Genomic DNA, 17,616 nt, shown 5'->3' with positions numbered 1-17,616 from the left:
TCCACTTAATAAAAAATACCTAAAACAGTGGCATGTTTGTTCGTCATACTGTTGTTGTGGGCATCGAATCTGTTTGAAAATTGGTTTGCCAATCTAGTTTGGTTTTGCGAATTAAATGCATCTTCTTAAGCATACTATTTCATTACTTTACATATAGTAGATGAGTGTCCTTTGCTTCAATATCACGTAGCTTATTCTAAGAACTTCTCCCAATAGTACGAGAGCAACCGAAGTTCGTAATTTGATAATATCACGTCAGTCACAATTATTTCTGTTTCTCATTTCATTGCTTATTATATTCTCATACTCTATTGATAGATGCTTAGTAAATAAGATAAAGCTCTCTAATTACAAAATAAAGAAACGTACAAGTTTACTATTTATTACGGAGATCTTTACGTGATACATTTATTTAAGTTAGAAAGAAAACTGTGGTAAGTTAGAAAGAAAATGACAAAAGTACAAATTTTCGAACATTTGTGATTGCATTCTTCATATAAAACACAAAAATACATATTTAATCACGCAGGCGGGTACCAATTTTTCTAATGAAATACGTACTCAACAAATGTTCACGATTGACTTCCACAGTGAAGGAATAACATCGTGTAATAAAAATCAAACCCGCAAAATTATAATTTGCGTAATCACTGGTGGTAGGACCTCTTGGGAGTCCGCACGGGTAGGTACCTCCACCCCGCCTATTTCCGCCGTGAAGCAGTAATGCGTTTCGGTTCGAAGGGTGGGGTAGCCGTTGTAACTATACTGAGACCTTAGAACTTATATCTCGAGGTGGTTGGTACATTTACGTTGTAGATGTCTATGGACTCCAGTTACCACTTAACACCAGGTGGGCTGTGAGCCCGTCCACCCATCAAAGCAATAAAAAATAAATAAATAAAATTAAATAGTGCAGCTTCAAAGGACTAATTATATTATCAATTTACTAAATGAGAAATAGATTCAAAAAGGATCTCAAAATTAATACGTCAGAAGCAACATCAAACATGATATGGGATTTTCAAATCTATTTATGGCCGACAAGTGCAACTAAAACTTATATCGAAATTATACTATGCTACAAAAAATTACGCCCATATACATAACATGATAGAGTTCGACGTGCAACCTAAGCCACAGACACGACCCACTGAGATTGATCGCCGAATTTTCTGTGAGACGCGATTCCGATCCGGTGGTACATTCAGCGAAGGGAAGGCTAGTGTTAGCAAGATCTACCGGATTGAGCTCCATGAGCTCACCTAACAAGCTATGCATTGTTAGAATACCAATACCTTCACTGGTGGTAGGACCTCTTAGGAATCCGCACGGGTAGGTACCATCACCCCGCCTATTTCCGCCGTGAAGCAGGAATGCGTTTCGGTTCGAAGGGTTGGGTAGCCGTTGTAACTATACTGAGACCTTAGAACTTATATCTCGAGGTGGGTGGCGCATTTACGTTATAGATGTCTATGGGCTCCAGTAACCACTTAGCACCAGGTGGACTGTGAGCTCGTCCATCCATCTAAGCAATAAAAACAAAAAACAAAACCTTAATATTTACAATTCGTATCTAACATTGTGACGGATTGAATCCCATCAATATTGTTTTATCATTGAGAACCGTAATACCAAGTCAAATTGTTCTCGAGTCATACATGAAGCGGATACAAAGCAGTCACTGTAAAGTATGTAATTTCAAACCCACAAACTCGTAACGTTATTATAGGATCACTTCTAGCATATGTTCAGAGGATATAATATTATGAAGGATTGTCGACATAAAAAGTACAGGTTTTTTTTAAAATACATGACACGTGTCCCTGTATGTGCTGTATGTATCTTAATTTCACCTCAAAGATCTTGTTTTTTCCCAAACCTACCCGCTGGTTGACTGACTGGATATTCCAGCTACGTGCGAACGGGTAGGTGAGCTTACAAACTCAACCTGAGAAAATTTGCTAACACTGGCCTATAAGCTTAGCTTCGCAGTATCTACCACCGGATCGGAATCGCTATCCACTGAGAATATCCGGAGAGAAACTCAGTGGGTTATGTCTATGGGGCGAAACATAGTCTAAATTTGTCTGAAGATTTTACTTTTTTTTCCTACCTATGCTGATAGATAACCTTGAGAGGCAATTTCAGCTTCTCCTTGACGTGTAGGTGAGCTAAGGGACTTAAACCGGGTGTGTTACTAACACTGGCCCTAGCAAGAGCAGTGCTTCGCAGAATATACCACCGGATCGGAAACGCGACCCACTGAGAAGACCCGGCGAGAAAGTCAGTTGGCTGTGTCTATGAGTTAATTCACTCGTAGAGCCCTTCGTCGCAAGTGACGGGTTCGACGAGGACGGTAACATTTCATCAATAATTTTTAAAAGCCTAAAACATACACACATCCGAGTTTTAACAACAAAAGTACTTGTTAAACAGCATTTGAGAGTTATTTGAGTGTACATAAGTAGGTAGATCACAAAACAATTTTCCTGTAACAATACGCATTGAATACGAAACATTATAAAACACACGTTATAAAAACATTTTACCAGTTTCGCCTGTACTAAATAAATACGACCAATAAAGTTTTGTTATGAATAATTTGTTTATTTTCCGAGTTTGGACAATGCTTTTGCTAGTGGTGGTAGGGCATGGCTTGCAGACGTGGGCATCACCGACCCGCCTATTTCTGTCGTGAAACAATGCGTTTCGATTTGAAGGGTTTTTTTTATTGCCCTTGTAGGCAGACGAGCATACGGCCCACCTCATGGTGAGTGGTTACCGTCGCCCATTGACTTCAGCAGTGTAAGGGGCAGAGCCAAGCGGCTGCCTACCGCTTAGCGTGGGGCAGCCGTTGTACTGTAAAACTGAGTCTGAAGGTCGGTGGCGACATTTACATTGTTGATGTCCATGGACTCTTGTAACCATTTAACACGAGGAGGGCCGAGAGCTCATTCACGCAGCTAATTATTAAAGAAAAATACCTTCTCAAATTTTTATGATTTATGAAGTTTACAAAAACCATAGCAAGAACCCCGATGACAAAGATCGGTACCAAGCATTATTCGTAACTACACTGCACTGTAGATCTTATATAGTAAGCACTCTATACCAAATCAAATTAATGTAAACTAACTGAATATGTAGGCAGTTTGTACGTACGAATACGGACTGATTGAATTCTCTTTGAGTGGATTTTGATCCACGTCTGGATCAAATCGAAACGATTCAATTCGCTCGTGATGTGCCTTTAATGAAATGTTATACAAATAGTTTTTATGGTTTGGTGGATTTGAGTATATTGTGGTCTATTCCCTTTTTTTTATAGCTTAGATGGGTGGACGAGCTCACAGCCCACCTTGTGTTAAGTGGTTAATGGAGCCCATAGACATTTACAACGTAAATACGCCACCCACCTTGAGATATAAGTTCTAAGGTCTCAGTATAGTCACAACGGCTGCCCCACCCTTCAAGCCGAAACGGATTTCTGCTTCACGGCAGAAATAGGCCGGGTGGTGGTACCTAGCCATGCGGACTCACAAGAGGTCCTACCACCAGTAAGTCCCCTAAATCTCATTTCCACGGTTTGATTTGTCATTAATTATTGCTTTTGTCTATAAACTCTGATGATCGACACCTCAAGGTGGCGATATCTATGCGCAATTAAGAATTAGACCCTAACTCTTTAGGTAACTCTCACATTATGATATCCGTGGACTCCGGTAACTAACACCACTTACAACATGACAGGCCGTGCGCTCGATAACCCGTTTATGCAATAAATAAAAACCATTAACCTCTTAAAGCGAATCGCAAATTCGTCTGCACATCTAATTCAAATAAAAGAAACTACTAAAATAATATTTAAGAGTTCCCAAAGGAAACAAAAATGTGAATGCCACATGCTCTTAATTATGGATCCTTTGATCTAATTAAGAAGAGGCCAATGGGTAGTGTCTGACCGATTGGCTACAGTTATAGGAAAGTCGGACCTTCTTCGAACAGTTTCTAAGGAATGTTGACTATTAATAATATTATAAAAGTGATTAATAAAAAAGATTCACTCCTTTTTTTTTAAGGGATTTTATGACCTGGTAAGTAAGACCTTTAAGTCATGTCTTATTTTATTTTCTTATTTTTATGAAAAATGATGAAATGAAATGAAGATGATTGATTTGAGACATTAATCAACTGGGATGAAACCAAATGAAATGGGATGAAATATAATCTCAGTAAAATGGTGGTCATCTACTGAGACTTTTTCATTGGACTTTTTGGAGGATCCCGAGGAGTGACGTCCAGCAGCTTTGTTACATTTTCCCACATTTGTGCACTTTTACAGATACTAAACAGTTAATAAACCACCGTTATTATACATTTAAACCTGAAGAAACACTAAATAGACAAAATAAAACAAATCACACAACTTCACTCCTCGCGTTCCCGCCAAAGTCATGATTCACTCCATTGAAATTCAAGAAGTTGCTAGTTTCATACGCGTTTTAAATTTCGAATTCAAATGTCTTCATATTCAGATAATACCTACGTCATATTTTCTCATATTTTAGTAGATACTTCATATTAATTCGAGTGGCAATTCGCTTCTCGATTTTTATATATTTTTTTCTAAAAACTAATAAAACGCTTTTGTCAGAAAAAAGCGATCATGATCGCTTTAACGCTGAATAGAAATAGTAAAAAACTGCAACTGTTTTGTCATCAGCTCTAGAAGACGCTTTATTCATTCTAGGTAAGATCGCTTTTTCATTAAGGTTAACCGCTCTCAAATTTAGTGTATTACTTATATGGATTTTTTTTTACTAGAGGTCCCGCAGTAGTCGAAATTCGACTATAATTAATTGGAATTGTAAGTTTGTACATTATTATGATTGCATTTTATACTTCTATAATGACAAATTTCGCCAACACTACACTATAAAAAATATTAACAAAGACAAACAATATTTAATCTCAATTTGACAAAAGACGTCAAGAACAAAAGTTTGACAATAAATAGTATGCATGCGTGTGTGCGTCAAATACATGGTATGTAGTGTGTGTAATGTTTTCTTTATTGATTTAATGTATCTTTTATGCATTATTTTAAAAAAATATTAGGAATGTGCACTTCTTCTCTATATTCTCTATAAGTACATAAATAAATGCCATGCGTGATCCTGTTACGGTCAAAGCTTTACGGAATACATATATGACGTTATTTTAAAACCGAGCCTAAATAATGATCAGAAACGTCGCAAGTTTGTGGGACTCTTAATACGGCCCCCTATTACAATCAGTGTGCTTAGTGCGAGTTTTTTAACGTTCTCGATAGCGTAATAGTTAACTCAAATTTGTATGCAGTTGGAACAGCGCCCCTATCGGCAAACATAGGCAAACGTTCCAGCTCCATACAAATTTGAATTAACGTTTACGCTATCGACAACGTTAAAAAAATCGCACTAAGCGCACGGGTGGGCAGGGAGTTCTTTCGTCCTCGTAAGCAATAAAAAATGTATATAAAAGCTATTTCAGCTTGAGATTTTAAAGTATTTAGACGGTGAGGGCATTATGTTTTTTCCTTCACTTGCGTACCAAACGAGTGTTGTATAGTATCCGTGCAAAACATACAATCATTGACGTCACTACTAATTACGCTCTGTGTATGCAGCATGAAATTAACATGTTTAGAACTTCCTTATTTTCGAATAGATTTGAATTTATATTTTTGTTTATCTGGTTACCGTTAGCTTTATCGTGTAAAAAACAAAGACATTCGGTCGCTGTGTCTATTGAAAAACTAATTAAAAACAGAATATAATTTTGTGTGGTCCATCCACTATTTCTTTATGGACATAGCAATCAAATTGTAATAAAACATTCACAGTTCAATTGGATTGAGTTACCATAAGGAACGAGTGTTGCCAACTCGACCAGTGCCGTTTTCTAATTCGGAAAGCGGTTAATTTCCTTGGCGGCCCACTAAGCACTCGCAAAGTATCGACTTACATAAATAGCAATGTTTAATTGTTTTCAGAACCAATGAACAAGCACTGTTTTGTAACTATTGTTCGTGATGATAAAATAATATCTACGTACATTTAGTTATGTACCACATACTAGTAAATGAGTAAAGAATTCACCAATTCTTTTGAAAGGCATTTTGAAATAGAAAAAAAAAACGGAGTTTAATTTGAAAAAATATAATTCAAAAACCACAACAATTGGATAGATAAGTAGTGGCTCAGTTGTGCCCCTAACATTGTTGACCTGCATGAGTGACGGTCACCACTGATCAGCAAATAGAGAGCATATTATCTTTAAAACATACAAAACAAGTTATGATTAAACACAAAGTTATGATTAAATTTATAATAATTTATGATAACATAATAATGACTCAAGATCTCATACATTTTTGTCAGTGCAATTCAATTATTTTATAACCTTTCACCTGTTGAAGTGCTAAAATAATTAAAATGATAATCGGTAATCCGGAAATCGGAATCCGGATGCTCAACAGGATATAAATAGCTTCAGCTCTATGATGACTACCCCTATAATTTAATTGATTAACACAATTACTTGCACATATTATGGGCTGTAAAGTGATATACATAATATTTTTGGTCATTTTTCAGGTATGTTAGCTATTTCAACAAAGTAAGCAGGGAATTAAAGTTAGTTTTAATGTTTTCATTCTTATGATTACGAATTACCCTCATATAATTATAAATTTGATAAAGTTATATCTATTATCATCATAACATATTATTGTTAGAATCAACATTATATTACCCAAACTGCCAACAGAAAACGAAAAAAAAAAACCTAACCAAGTAAGACTGTTCAGCCCGGCATTTCATCTTAATAGATGACAGCTAAGAACTGTAACTGTTGCAGCAATAACTGACTGCAGGCCATAAAATATACATGAGTTCACAATGGCAAATTAGACAGCTCATTGAGTGTACCAGAGTGGCCTTATATGAGACTTATCACCTCAAATTAACAATTAGCGGAGTTCCTGGATGAGCTGAGATAGTGTTTGCACTATCCCTCCCACCCAAAATATGCAAAATTTAGGGATATCAATAACGTCAATATGTAGAGACCCACTCTTTTTTAGTATAATGTATTGTAGGGATTGTAATCTTTACGCTGTAAATATTAAGTCAATTAGATAAAAAAATCTTAGGATTTTTTAGTTTTTTAGTAGAGATTAGATAGATTTAAAAATGGTTTTCTAATCTTATGAGTTAGAAATTGTGCTCCAAACAGTACACACACACACACACACACTATAATACTGAACAGGTCTTTAATTACTTCTCAATAATGTTCTAATTCTAGTCTAGTCTATCTGATGACTACTTTTAAAGTTAATAAAGGAAAAGAGTTAGGTCTGAGCTTCTTGCAGCTTTTTTATTAGTAAGTGGTCGTCGTGGCCTAACGGATAAGACGTCCGGTGCATTCGTGTTGAAGCGATGCACCGGTGTTCGAATCCCGCAGGCGGGTACCAATTTTTCTAATGAAATATGTACTCAACAAATGTTCACGATTGACTTCCACGGTGAAGGAATAACATCGTGTAATAAAAATGAAACCCGCAAAATTATAATTTGCGTAATTACTGGTGGTAGGACCTCTTGTGAGTCCGCACGGGTAGGTACCACCGCCCCGCCTATTTCTGCCGTGAAGCAGTAATGCGTTTCGGTTTGAAGGGTGGGGCAGCCGTTGTGACTATACTGAGACCTTAGAACTATATCTCAAGGTGTGTGGCGCATTTACGTTGTAGATGTCTATGGGCTCCAGTAACCACTTAACATCAGGTGGGCTGTGAGCTCGTCCACACAGCTAAGCAATAAAAAAAAAAAAAAAAAAAAAAATGAAAATGAATTCTCAATCATGTATCTAACAATTTGAGAGAGCCTGAATTGATTTTATGCCTTTAAATATTTTTGTGCTATTCCATAAGTTGCATAAGTAATAATTCTGTAAGCAATTAAACTTGTACATACCAACAATTTTACAATGGCTTGAAGTAATGAATGTTGATTATCACAATATTTAAAAAAAGGATAATTTAATTATGCATTTGTCCGGTCACCGTCCTCGTCGAACCCGTCGCTTGCGACGAAGGGCTCGACGAGCGAACTAACCCATAGACACAGCCCACTGAGTTTCTCGCCGGATCTTCTCAGTGGGTCGCGTTTCCGATCCGGTGGTAGATTCTGCGAAGCACTGCTCTTGCTAGGGTCAGTGTTAGCAACACTCCGGTCGAGCCCCGCGAGCTCACCTACAAACGTTAGGGCGAAGCTGAAATAGCCTCTCAAGGCTATCAGCATAGGTAGGAAAAAAAAAAAAACTCTGAGATTAGGATTATTAACAATCGTAACGCCACCTTTAACATGGTGTCAAATAGATGTAGTAGGTATTTGGGATAGCTGGGCATCTTTCAGTACTCTAGGAGAAGCCAAAATGATCCTTAGTAAAGCATAAATCCTTGTCCAGGCATGGAATACCACTTTGTTCTGTTAAGGACTCCATAGATTTAAGAAACCATTTTGATTCCGAGGACCTGTTGAAACATGGAGCCCAAAGTTTACATTAAGTTGAGTTTCTGAGAGAATGAACATTATTAATTTTCAATTGAAAACATTTGGGTAAATGTTTCGGTAGAATTTATAAAAAAAACTTGACGAAATGATATTACTTTATATATCTACTCTATATGTATAACAAAATATATAACAAATAAATAAGTACGGGCTATTCTGTTGTATCTTAATATTAAAACTTCAAAACAAAATGTTTCTTTTTTACAGTAAAAAGACAAACACACGTGTTTTAAAATAAAGACCACAAAAAGCAAACCTCACAATAAATAAGCACTACAACATTATTTTTAATATTTTCCCTCGAATTAAAATTCTAGCCATGTTATTAAAAGGTAAATTTCTTTTTTTTCTCACCACATATTATGTGACGCTGTTACAGTTTTTATTGGTAAAATGAGAATGAGAGCAAAGTGTAAACAGCAAGATTTTCTTCTAATTTAGAAAATAATATTATAGTTAATATATGATTATTAGTACAGTATAGTTAAAAGAAAGAAAATTTATATTGAAGGTCAATGACATGTAGATGGACTATTCATCAATACATTTATCTATATTTTTAAATTTATAATTTCTTCCAACCATAGAGAGAAAATCATAACCTAAATAAAGTTTTTTATTATTATATTATATTGAAATAACCGACACCTGATTTCACTCTGTGTTAAAATAATACAAATTTTAGATACCTACATATATAATATCAATATAACAGTGGCAGGGTGATAACAATTATACCATACATGTTTATCTTGGAAACGACGGCGTAAGTTTAAGATGTTTAATTTAAATTATGACGTCAGAGCATTTGAGTTTCAAATTATTACGTTACGAAATCGAGAATGACGTAGAAATACAACGAACTCACCCATCTCCAACAACAACACACTTGATTGCCTGCATTTTTGCTTTTTATGCAATCTTTGTCACAAAATAAAACACAACGGATGCTTACACAGAACAACTCGTTTTTTCACTACTTAATACTTTAGACAATCAAAATACGTCGGCATCACAATCAACACTCGTAGTCTTAGATACGAAAAGTACAGTGTTTAGATAACAACCGCAATTTCATATCTTGGAGATAAGAGGACGATTTACAATAATTTCCTCGTCTCATTAAATTGAAAAAACGTAGGTATCGCCGATTACGTGCACTCACTCCGCTCCGTCAACTGGGCATTCAATTAGGGATGGCGGATGGATGTGAGATGTATCAATCGGAAAATCGATTATTTTATCGACTTTAACAAATTAATTGAAACACGCCAAATATCGATCGAGAAGGTTGATTTTTTTCTGTTTGTTCAAAGCCAACCACAGAACCAACAAAAAAATAATTTATATTTGGTTTTGTGCATTGGACTTTTTGGCGGGAATGCGAGGAATGGATTGTGTGAATTATTTTATTATTTTGGATTTTAATGTTTCTTCAAGTTTAAGCATGTATTAATACTAGTTAACCATTCAGCATCTGTAAAGCCGCACAACTGTGGGAAAGTCTTAGAAGTTGTCGTAGCCTAAAGAATAAGATGAGATCAAGCGATGTCACGGTGTTCGATTCCTGCAGGCGGGTACCAATTTTTGTAATGAAATACATATTCAACAAATGTTCGCGATTGACTTCCATGGTGAAGGTATAACTTTGTGTAAAAAAGATCAAACCCGCAAAATTATAATTTGTGTAATTACTGGTGACAAAGCATGTTGAGGGCCCGCATGGGTAGGTACAGCTTGCCGTGAAGCAGTACTGCGTTTCGGTTTGAAGGATAGGACAGCCATGATACTGTAAAAACTGAGGCCTCAGAACTTATGTCTCAATGTATATGGCGGCATTTACGTTGAGGATATCTATGGGCTCCGGTAACTACATAACACCAGGTGGGCCATAAATTCGTACACACATTAATACAATTAACAAATAAATAAAGTCGCTAGATGCGGCTTCACGGGTTCTTCCGAAGCCCACTAAATTTCCATAAATTCCCACCATTTTACGATATTACACTTCATCTCATCTCATCCCTTTTTATTCCGTTTCATTCCGGATTACAATTTCAAGTAAATCAACTTCATTTTACTGCGTTCATCTTTCACCTCATCATCAGCCCGCGGAAGTCCATTTCTGGATATAGGCCTTCCCTAAGGTTCATTACAATGGCGGGTTTTGCGGTACCCAAACCGATTCTCTCGACCTTCAGTAGGTCACCGATCTACTGCGTGGTCTACCTACACTGTGTATTCCAGCGCGACGCCGCTGCGCCGCCGCGCCGCCACCCAAGAACGCAGAGGTCATCTGTTCTACGAACAGTATACTCTGCGCACTCCCACTTCAACCGCGCACTTCTGGGGGCTATATTATATTTATGTATTATATATTCTAATTTTACATTTATTTTGAATACATAGTAATTAGTATTTTTTTTAAGCTCGACACTCGGAGCAAACGTCCAAAACCAAATAATCCCAAAAAAAACTCAATTGCCATTTTGAAAAAAATATTATTCGATTTAGTGCATTTAATTGACATAAATGTCATTTCTAATAATGAACGCACCCAAAAAAATTAATGTTTACGACCTAATTAAAATCATTGTTTAAATAAAAAAATGTTTTGTGTAAAAGCCGTTATATGAAGTTTAGTTAACTACCTAATTATGGAGGGTATACATAAGGAGAAACGTTTCATATGGGAGAAGCACTAAATAACAGTCCAAAAATGTTCCAGAATGGCGCTAGCATAGGCACAGGGTATGATATGAACATATATTAAGTGTATAATCTATGATATGAACTGAACAGTTGTTATCTGATTGAAGTATGCTGAGTTAGGAAATTTAATATATTTAATGACCAGAGTAGTTAGTGAGAGTGTAATCTACAAGACATCACATGTTTACATAGTCCAAACTAATTCGTCAATTTATCTAAAATTATTGCTGTGGTAAAACGTGGAGACATTGGTTGTATTTTCTTATCAGCTTTAAATAAAATGCTTTTTGTGATTTTGTAGTGCTTACAGCTCTTTGGTCCTTTTTTATTTATCTATCTTATTCTAATAACTTTCAGCGGCTTTTTTAAAATTTACCCGGTTGCTACTGTAGCGCCACCATTATTTAGCAGATTTTAACGGACACTTTTTCACACACGAGACCGTTTTCCTTACTTCTACCTTCCTTAAACCTAATTTATGTGTATTATCTATGGTTTAGTGTTGCGTTGTTTCTTGGGCCCAAGTATATTCCATAATCTTTAATGTAAAAACGTCTAGTAATCATATTAAAATTGGACGCAAAAATTAAATATACACACGAAGTATCTGTTGCCAGAAACAAAAGCCGGGTGTATTCATAGCTTTGTAGCTACGATGTGGGTAGATCCTCGGGCTATGCTCACCGCACTATTAAGTTACCGTGATTCAAAGAGCTGTATAATTTTAGGTGAACGCTAAAACCCTAGCACAACAATGTGAGTTTTAACAAGGAAAGAATGTTCAAAATTTAATTAGTTTTAAAACTAGTTTATTTAGAACCTTTGTATTTCGCCTAAATCTTGACCCCAAGTATATTAGGTCCCCTACGTATTTTAATTTGGGGACGGGCAAAGGTGACCCAAGAAAACGATGTATAAGCTGCTTTACGCGAGCGAATGGTCAATTAGGAACAGATTATCACACTCCCTGACTCACGCTGATGGTGGCGCCACCTGGAAGGCTTCAGAGTGCTCACGAACTAAGAGACCTGGTGGTAAATGTGCCATCGACCGTCAGTTCAGCATGCAATCGACACAGGGTGGCCAGAAGAGATACGCTCTGGGCAAAACCGGTCCTTGGCCCCAATTGGCCTTGGATGAATACCGCGTCATGCAAGGTTCGGTTGCGTGTTGATAAGCGACAAGAATTTTTAGTTGGTTCAACTCCGATATGCCCAGCATGCTGCTCCCAAATCACATATGGATGTCCTACAATTTCCTCCTAATCCAATAAAAACTGGTAGCCTAGAGAGGCTATTCCAGCGGAACCTTAACTAGTAGGTGAGCTCACGGGGCTCAAACCTGACGACGATGCTAACACGAACCCTAGCAAGAGTCGTGCTTCGCAGAATCTACCACCGGATCGGAAACGCGACCCACTGAGAAGATCCGGCGAGAAACTCAGTGAGCTGTGTCTGAGAGTTAATTGACTCGTCGAGCCCTTCGTCGCAAGCGACGGGTTAGACGAGAACGGTGACCGGTGCTTGAAGTACTTCGAAGCACCGTTAGTGGATCGGGAGGATCCGAGATGACGTGTGAAGGGTGGGGTAGCCGTTGTAACTATACTGAGAACTTAGAACTTATATCTCAAGGTGGGTGGTGCATTTACGTTGTAGATGTCTATGGGCTTCAGTAACCACTTAACACCAGGTGGGCTGTGAGTCCGTCCACGCATCTGAGCAATAACAAATAAAATAACTACACATAAAAAAAAAACAAATAAAAAAAAAAAAAAAAACATATATTTAACTATATCGTGTTTTGGATTATTTTTATAAAACAGTTTTATTAATTCACTTTTTACCTGTTTCACTTTATATCAAATTTACCGTCATTGTCATTTTCAGTATATTTCTTATCGTCGCCTTCTTTCTACTTTCTTAAAAAATTTAAAAACAGTTTATAATCCAGACGTGGTGGTTGGATTTTGTAGCCGATACAACTTAAATATTACCATTATTGCTCTCTATCGTAGACTTTATCATACGAAATCGATAAAATCGCTAGAATTCTATCGGACTCAACTCTTACCCGTGCATTTCTCGTATGCTGCTTGGTTTTTCTATAATCTATGCTAAATGCTAATATGGCCACTTCGTCGATGAAGCGCATTGCGCGGTATTGCGTGATACCATTGTTGTTGTCGGCATTATTATGGCAAAAGGTGATAAAGAATTAGAGAAGCCAATAGTGAATAATGAGTTGCCTAATCCTGAGTGTAGAAGTACTGATAATGAAGACTCCGAGTCGGTCCCAGAACAGCCTTTGGACATAGGAGAACATTATTTAGTGCGGCGATCGGATGAGTCATGGCACCCGGCTGAGATTATACAGTCGCGATACAGTACAGCGGAATCTTGTTACGAATATTATGTCCATTATGTCGGATATGATAGAAGACTCGACGAATGGGTGTCCCGCCACCGGGTTATGTCAGATAGGTTCGACGTATGCGAGCAGTCGAACAATAACATAAACTGCGACCACCTGCTCACGGACAAATCCGGCCGGAAAATAACAAGGAATCAAAAACGTAAACATGACGAAATAAACCATGTGCAGAAAACTTACGCCGAAATGGATCCAACGACCGCCGCGCTTGAAAAGGAACATGAAGCTATTACTAAAGTTAAATACATAGACAGGATACAAATTGGAAAATATGAAATCGATACTTGGTATTTTAGTCCGTATCCTGATGAATATGGTAAACAATCAAAATTGTGGTTATGTGAATACTGTTTGAAGTATATGAGAATGGAAAAAACATACCGGTACCATCTCAGTGAATGCACAGCACGCCAACCCCAGGGTAACGAAATATACAGAAAAGGTACAATAGCTATTTTTGAAGCAGATGGCAAAGAACATAAAATATATTGTCAGAATTTGTGTTTATTAGCCAAATTATTTTTAGATCACAAAACCCTTTATTTTGATATAGAACAGTTTTTATTTTATATATTGTGTGAAGTTGACAAGCAAGGAGCTCACCTTGTAGGATATTTTTCAAAAGAAAAGGATTCACCTGAAGGTAATAATGTGGCATGTATATTGACTCTACCTCCATATCAGAGACAGGGGTATGGTAAACTCCTGATAGCTTTTAGTTATGAACTCTCAAGGCTCGAACAAGTTGTTGGAAGTCCAGAGAAGCCTTTATCAGATTTAGGCAAGTTAAGTTACAGATCGTACTGGTCATATGTTTTATTAGAAGTGTTAAGTGCTAGTAGAGGTACATTAAGTATCAAGGATTTAAGTCAGATGACAGGAATATCACAAACGGACATCATTTCAACTTTACAGTCAATGAACATGGTGAAGTACTGGAAAGGACAGCATGTTATTTGTGTTACACCTAAAATAGTTGCTGAACAATTAGCAAGCCCGCACTTTAAAAAACCACGGTTGTCAATAGATCCTTCAGCACTGAGATGGACACCCCCTAGTAAACAGGGGAACTCTGCCAAAGCCAAAAAGTAGTACAGGCTTACAGGCAGGGCTTAGGGAATGTTAAAACACAGTTAAAACCAACATCTCAAGTCCAGGCCTGTTACAATAAAAAACTGCAACACATAGAATGCTAGAGTATTATAGTCGTAAGAATCTTTAATAAATGCAGTTGCTTTAAAGAAAATTCAAATGTAAAATAGCATTTTGAGATCGAAGAATCCCAGTGGAAGGAACGACAGCTAAGTATTTTCAAAATTAGAATAGGATTAATGATATAGCTTTTAAATTGATGAGTGTTTTTCACAACTTGGGGTTTTGTTGAAAGAAAGAGTACCTCTAAATTGTATATTACACTATATGTCTATTTGTATACTATACTTTTATGTATTGCTCTTTTGGGATGATATCTCATATTGTGATGCATTGACCCTAGTATATAAATTTTGTGTATGTAACTTATTTTCAAAGACAAAAATATTTGTTTTCTAAGTGCCACATTCATTAAAAAGGACACAGTTTCATTAATATGTTTATTTCATGACAATGTAATGATTTAGTTCATTACCATTATTATTTCTTTTAATTTGTAAATGCTCTTTTATTTGTTACAAAACTAGATCTGTGTATTTTTGTAACATATCTCATTCAGTTCCTTTTAAACTGGTTTAAGTGATACTAATATTAAGTTTAAAAATTAAGTTAAAATTGGAAATAATGTAAGATTCATTTTAGCTTTAATTTTTTGTTTATTTAGGGCCATGTCTTGTTAGACTGACAGTAAAACTGTCTTCAATGTATAAAGAGACTAATTTGTGTAGTTTAATGTCATTTTAGGGATCATTTTGCAATATTTCATCCACATTTTGAAGTCAGAAATTAATTGATGCAAACGAGGAAATCTTGTGTAATCTTATGACAATGGCCCTCCCACGCATATCCAAACTGTTTTCAGTGTAAAAACACGAGTTTAGTATTTTGAAAAGTTCAATGACTTATGTAACCATGTGCGGACTTAAAATAGCTGAGGATTATTGCATCATTCAAGAATGACATGTGAGATTTGTTTTGAAATGTACTTGAATATTTTCTGTTTAGGATAAGCTTTTGTATTGTGTTTATTTCAATTTGGCAAAAATGTGTTGAATTGTCTAAAAAGATCTTGTTGCCTCATCAGTTAGATTCTGTGAATCGTCAGTTTTCACTGTTTGTTTGTGATAATCTTAATTTGTAAGGTGAAAGTGTCAGAGTTCGAAGATTAAAAAAATGAGAGTAATTTGTAACTGTGTTATTTCTAAACCCTTTTTTATTTCGTAAATTAAAAACAAAATCTTGTATGTTTTTTTTCAATTACTTTTTATTGATTCATTTTCACATATCGAACACTTATCTATGCATAACAGGAGAAAAATGACAATGTGTTAAACGATCACTTTGTACATAAATGCTGCTTCTGGGATGTCGTTAATATTCACTTTTATGCTGGGTTCATGCAACAGAGAAGCGAGAATCAGACAAAGTTGTTCTGCGTAGAATCGGCAGGGCAGGGCAGTCTACGTAGAGTACATTGCGATGTGTATAAACCACAGGTACCTACATTGCAGTGGTGCTCTTACGATATTATAGTAATAATAAAAAAAATTAGTACATGTCGGTTATTTATAGGCTATCATTAGTGGTAGGGCCCTAGTATACGTGTATTTCTTGTTTTCAACTAATTTCAAATTAATATCACGCTATTGATGGTAATCCACATTCTGCATAAACAACTTTATGACGTCATACCCATAAATGACTATAGTGACGAACCTTGAACAAAGCAATTTTTTCCGGAACGGAAAACCTAATACTGCTGTATAAGGAACATTTTAAATTCAACTTTGATGAGTAAGCAGTTTCATTATTAAATTTGTAAGATTCTACAGAGCAGGACAGATTGTTTGTTTGTCATGTGACTTCGAAGTAGGTACACGCACGCAGAGTTGCGTCTGTCCATAGGCACACATGCAGGTTACAATAAAAGTCCTATCTTGCGTACGTTTAGCCTACATATACTCGTGCAACTGTGGAAGTCACGTTCTGTTTTAAGTAAAACAAAGAGTTATCTGGATGCGACTGCTTGTATCGACTCGGATTTAACGTATTTTTTTCTGCTGAACATAGATATCGCGCCATTAAATTGTTAGAAACCAACATAATATATTTCGAAATTCGCGGGAAGAACTACTAAATTTAATCTGATTATGTCTGAGTTTAATCTGAGTTATCGAGCAGTAGGTATTAAATTAAGTACTTTTTGATCTTATCAACGAAAATTGGGTCATCATACGATACGCTAATACACAGAAACAAAAATCGGATAGATGACGTCATCCAATGGAATGCGTCTGTCGCCGATATGCGTATGAAAATATTGAAGTGAATGAAGTAAGTACATAGTATATGTATAATTTGCAGATAATAATAGACCGGCTGTTTTTAATCGTTCTCTAAAAAGAAGAATACCTTAGTGTGGATCCCTGACAAAATATGTATTCTACTAATACTTTTGATTAGATTTTGCAATTCCGCCGATGTGGGAACCAAGTTTTTACGGGACGTGAGAAGTACTTCATTTCCCTTGTATGGATTGGATTACGTATTCACTCCCCACCCGGTTAAGCGGTTATAGGAGACCATATCACATCACAACGTGAGTGCTTTGGAATCTTTGGACATGAGGTTATAGTCTCAATTGAATTATGACGGCTGCCCTATCCTTCATAGTGGAATGCATGACTGCTTTACGAAAGAA

The 17,616-nt window shown here is 36.4% G+C and overlaps 2 protein-coding genes across 2 annotated transcripts in view; one reads left to right on the top strand and one right to left on the bottom strand.

Moving 5' to 3' along the window:
- The window catches only part of LOC114240716 (ras-related protein Rac1), a 50,302-nt gene extending 40,488 nt beyond the window's left edge, over positions 1-9,814 (bottom strand). Inside the window, exon 1 of the mRNA XM_028171370.2 lies at positions 9,487-9,814. Coding sequence (XP_028027171.1) covers positions 9,487-9,521 — 35 coding nt within the window. The 5' untranslated portion in view covers positions 9,522-9,814. The remainder of the gene's footprint in view (positions 1-9,486) is intronic.
- A 3,618-nt stretch (positions 9,815-13,432) lies between these two features.
- MOF (protein) lies at positions 13,433-16,098 on the top strand. Its single transcript, XM_028171388.2, has one exon. It carries the CDS (start codon positions 13,527-13,529, stop codon positions 14,853-14,855), a length of 1,329 nt encoding a protein of 442 aa, XP_028027189.2. The 5' UTR covers positions 13,433-13,526; the 3' UTR covers positions 14,856-16,098.
- Positions 16,099-17,616: the final 1,518 nt, after the last annotated feature.

This window comes from Bombyx mandarina, chromosome 17 (genome assembly GCF_030267445.1).
Source record: "Bombyx mandarina strain Sakado chromosome 17, ASM3026744v2".
NCBI lineage: Eukaryota > Metazoa > Arthropoda > Insecta > Lepidoptera > Bombycidae > Bombyx > Bombyx mandarina.
The sequence above is the reverse complement of the archived record's forward strand: the minus strand, read 5'-3'. Positions and strand labels throughout refer to the sequence as shown.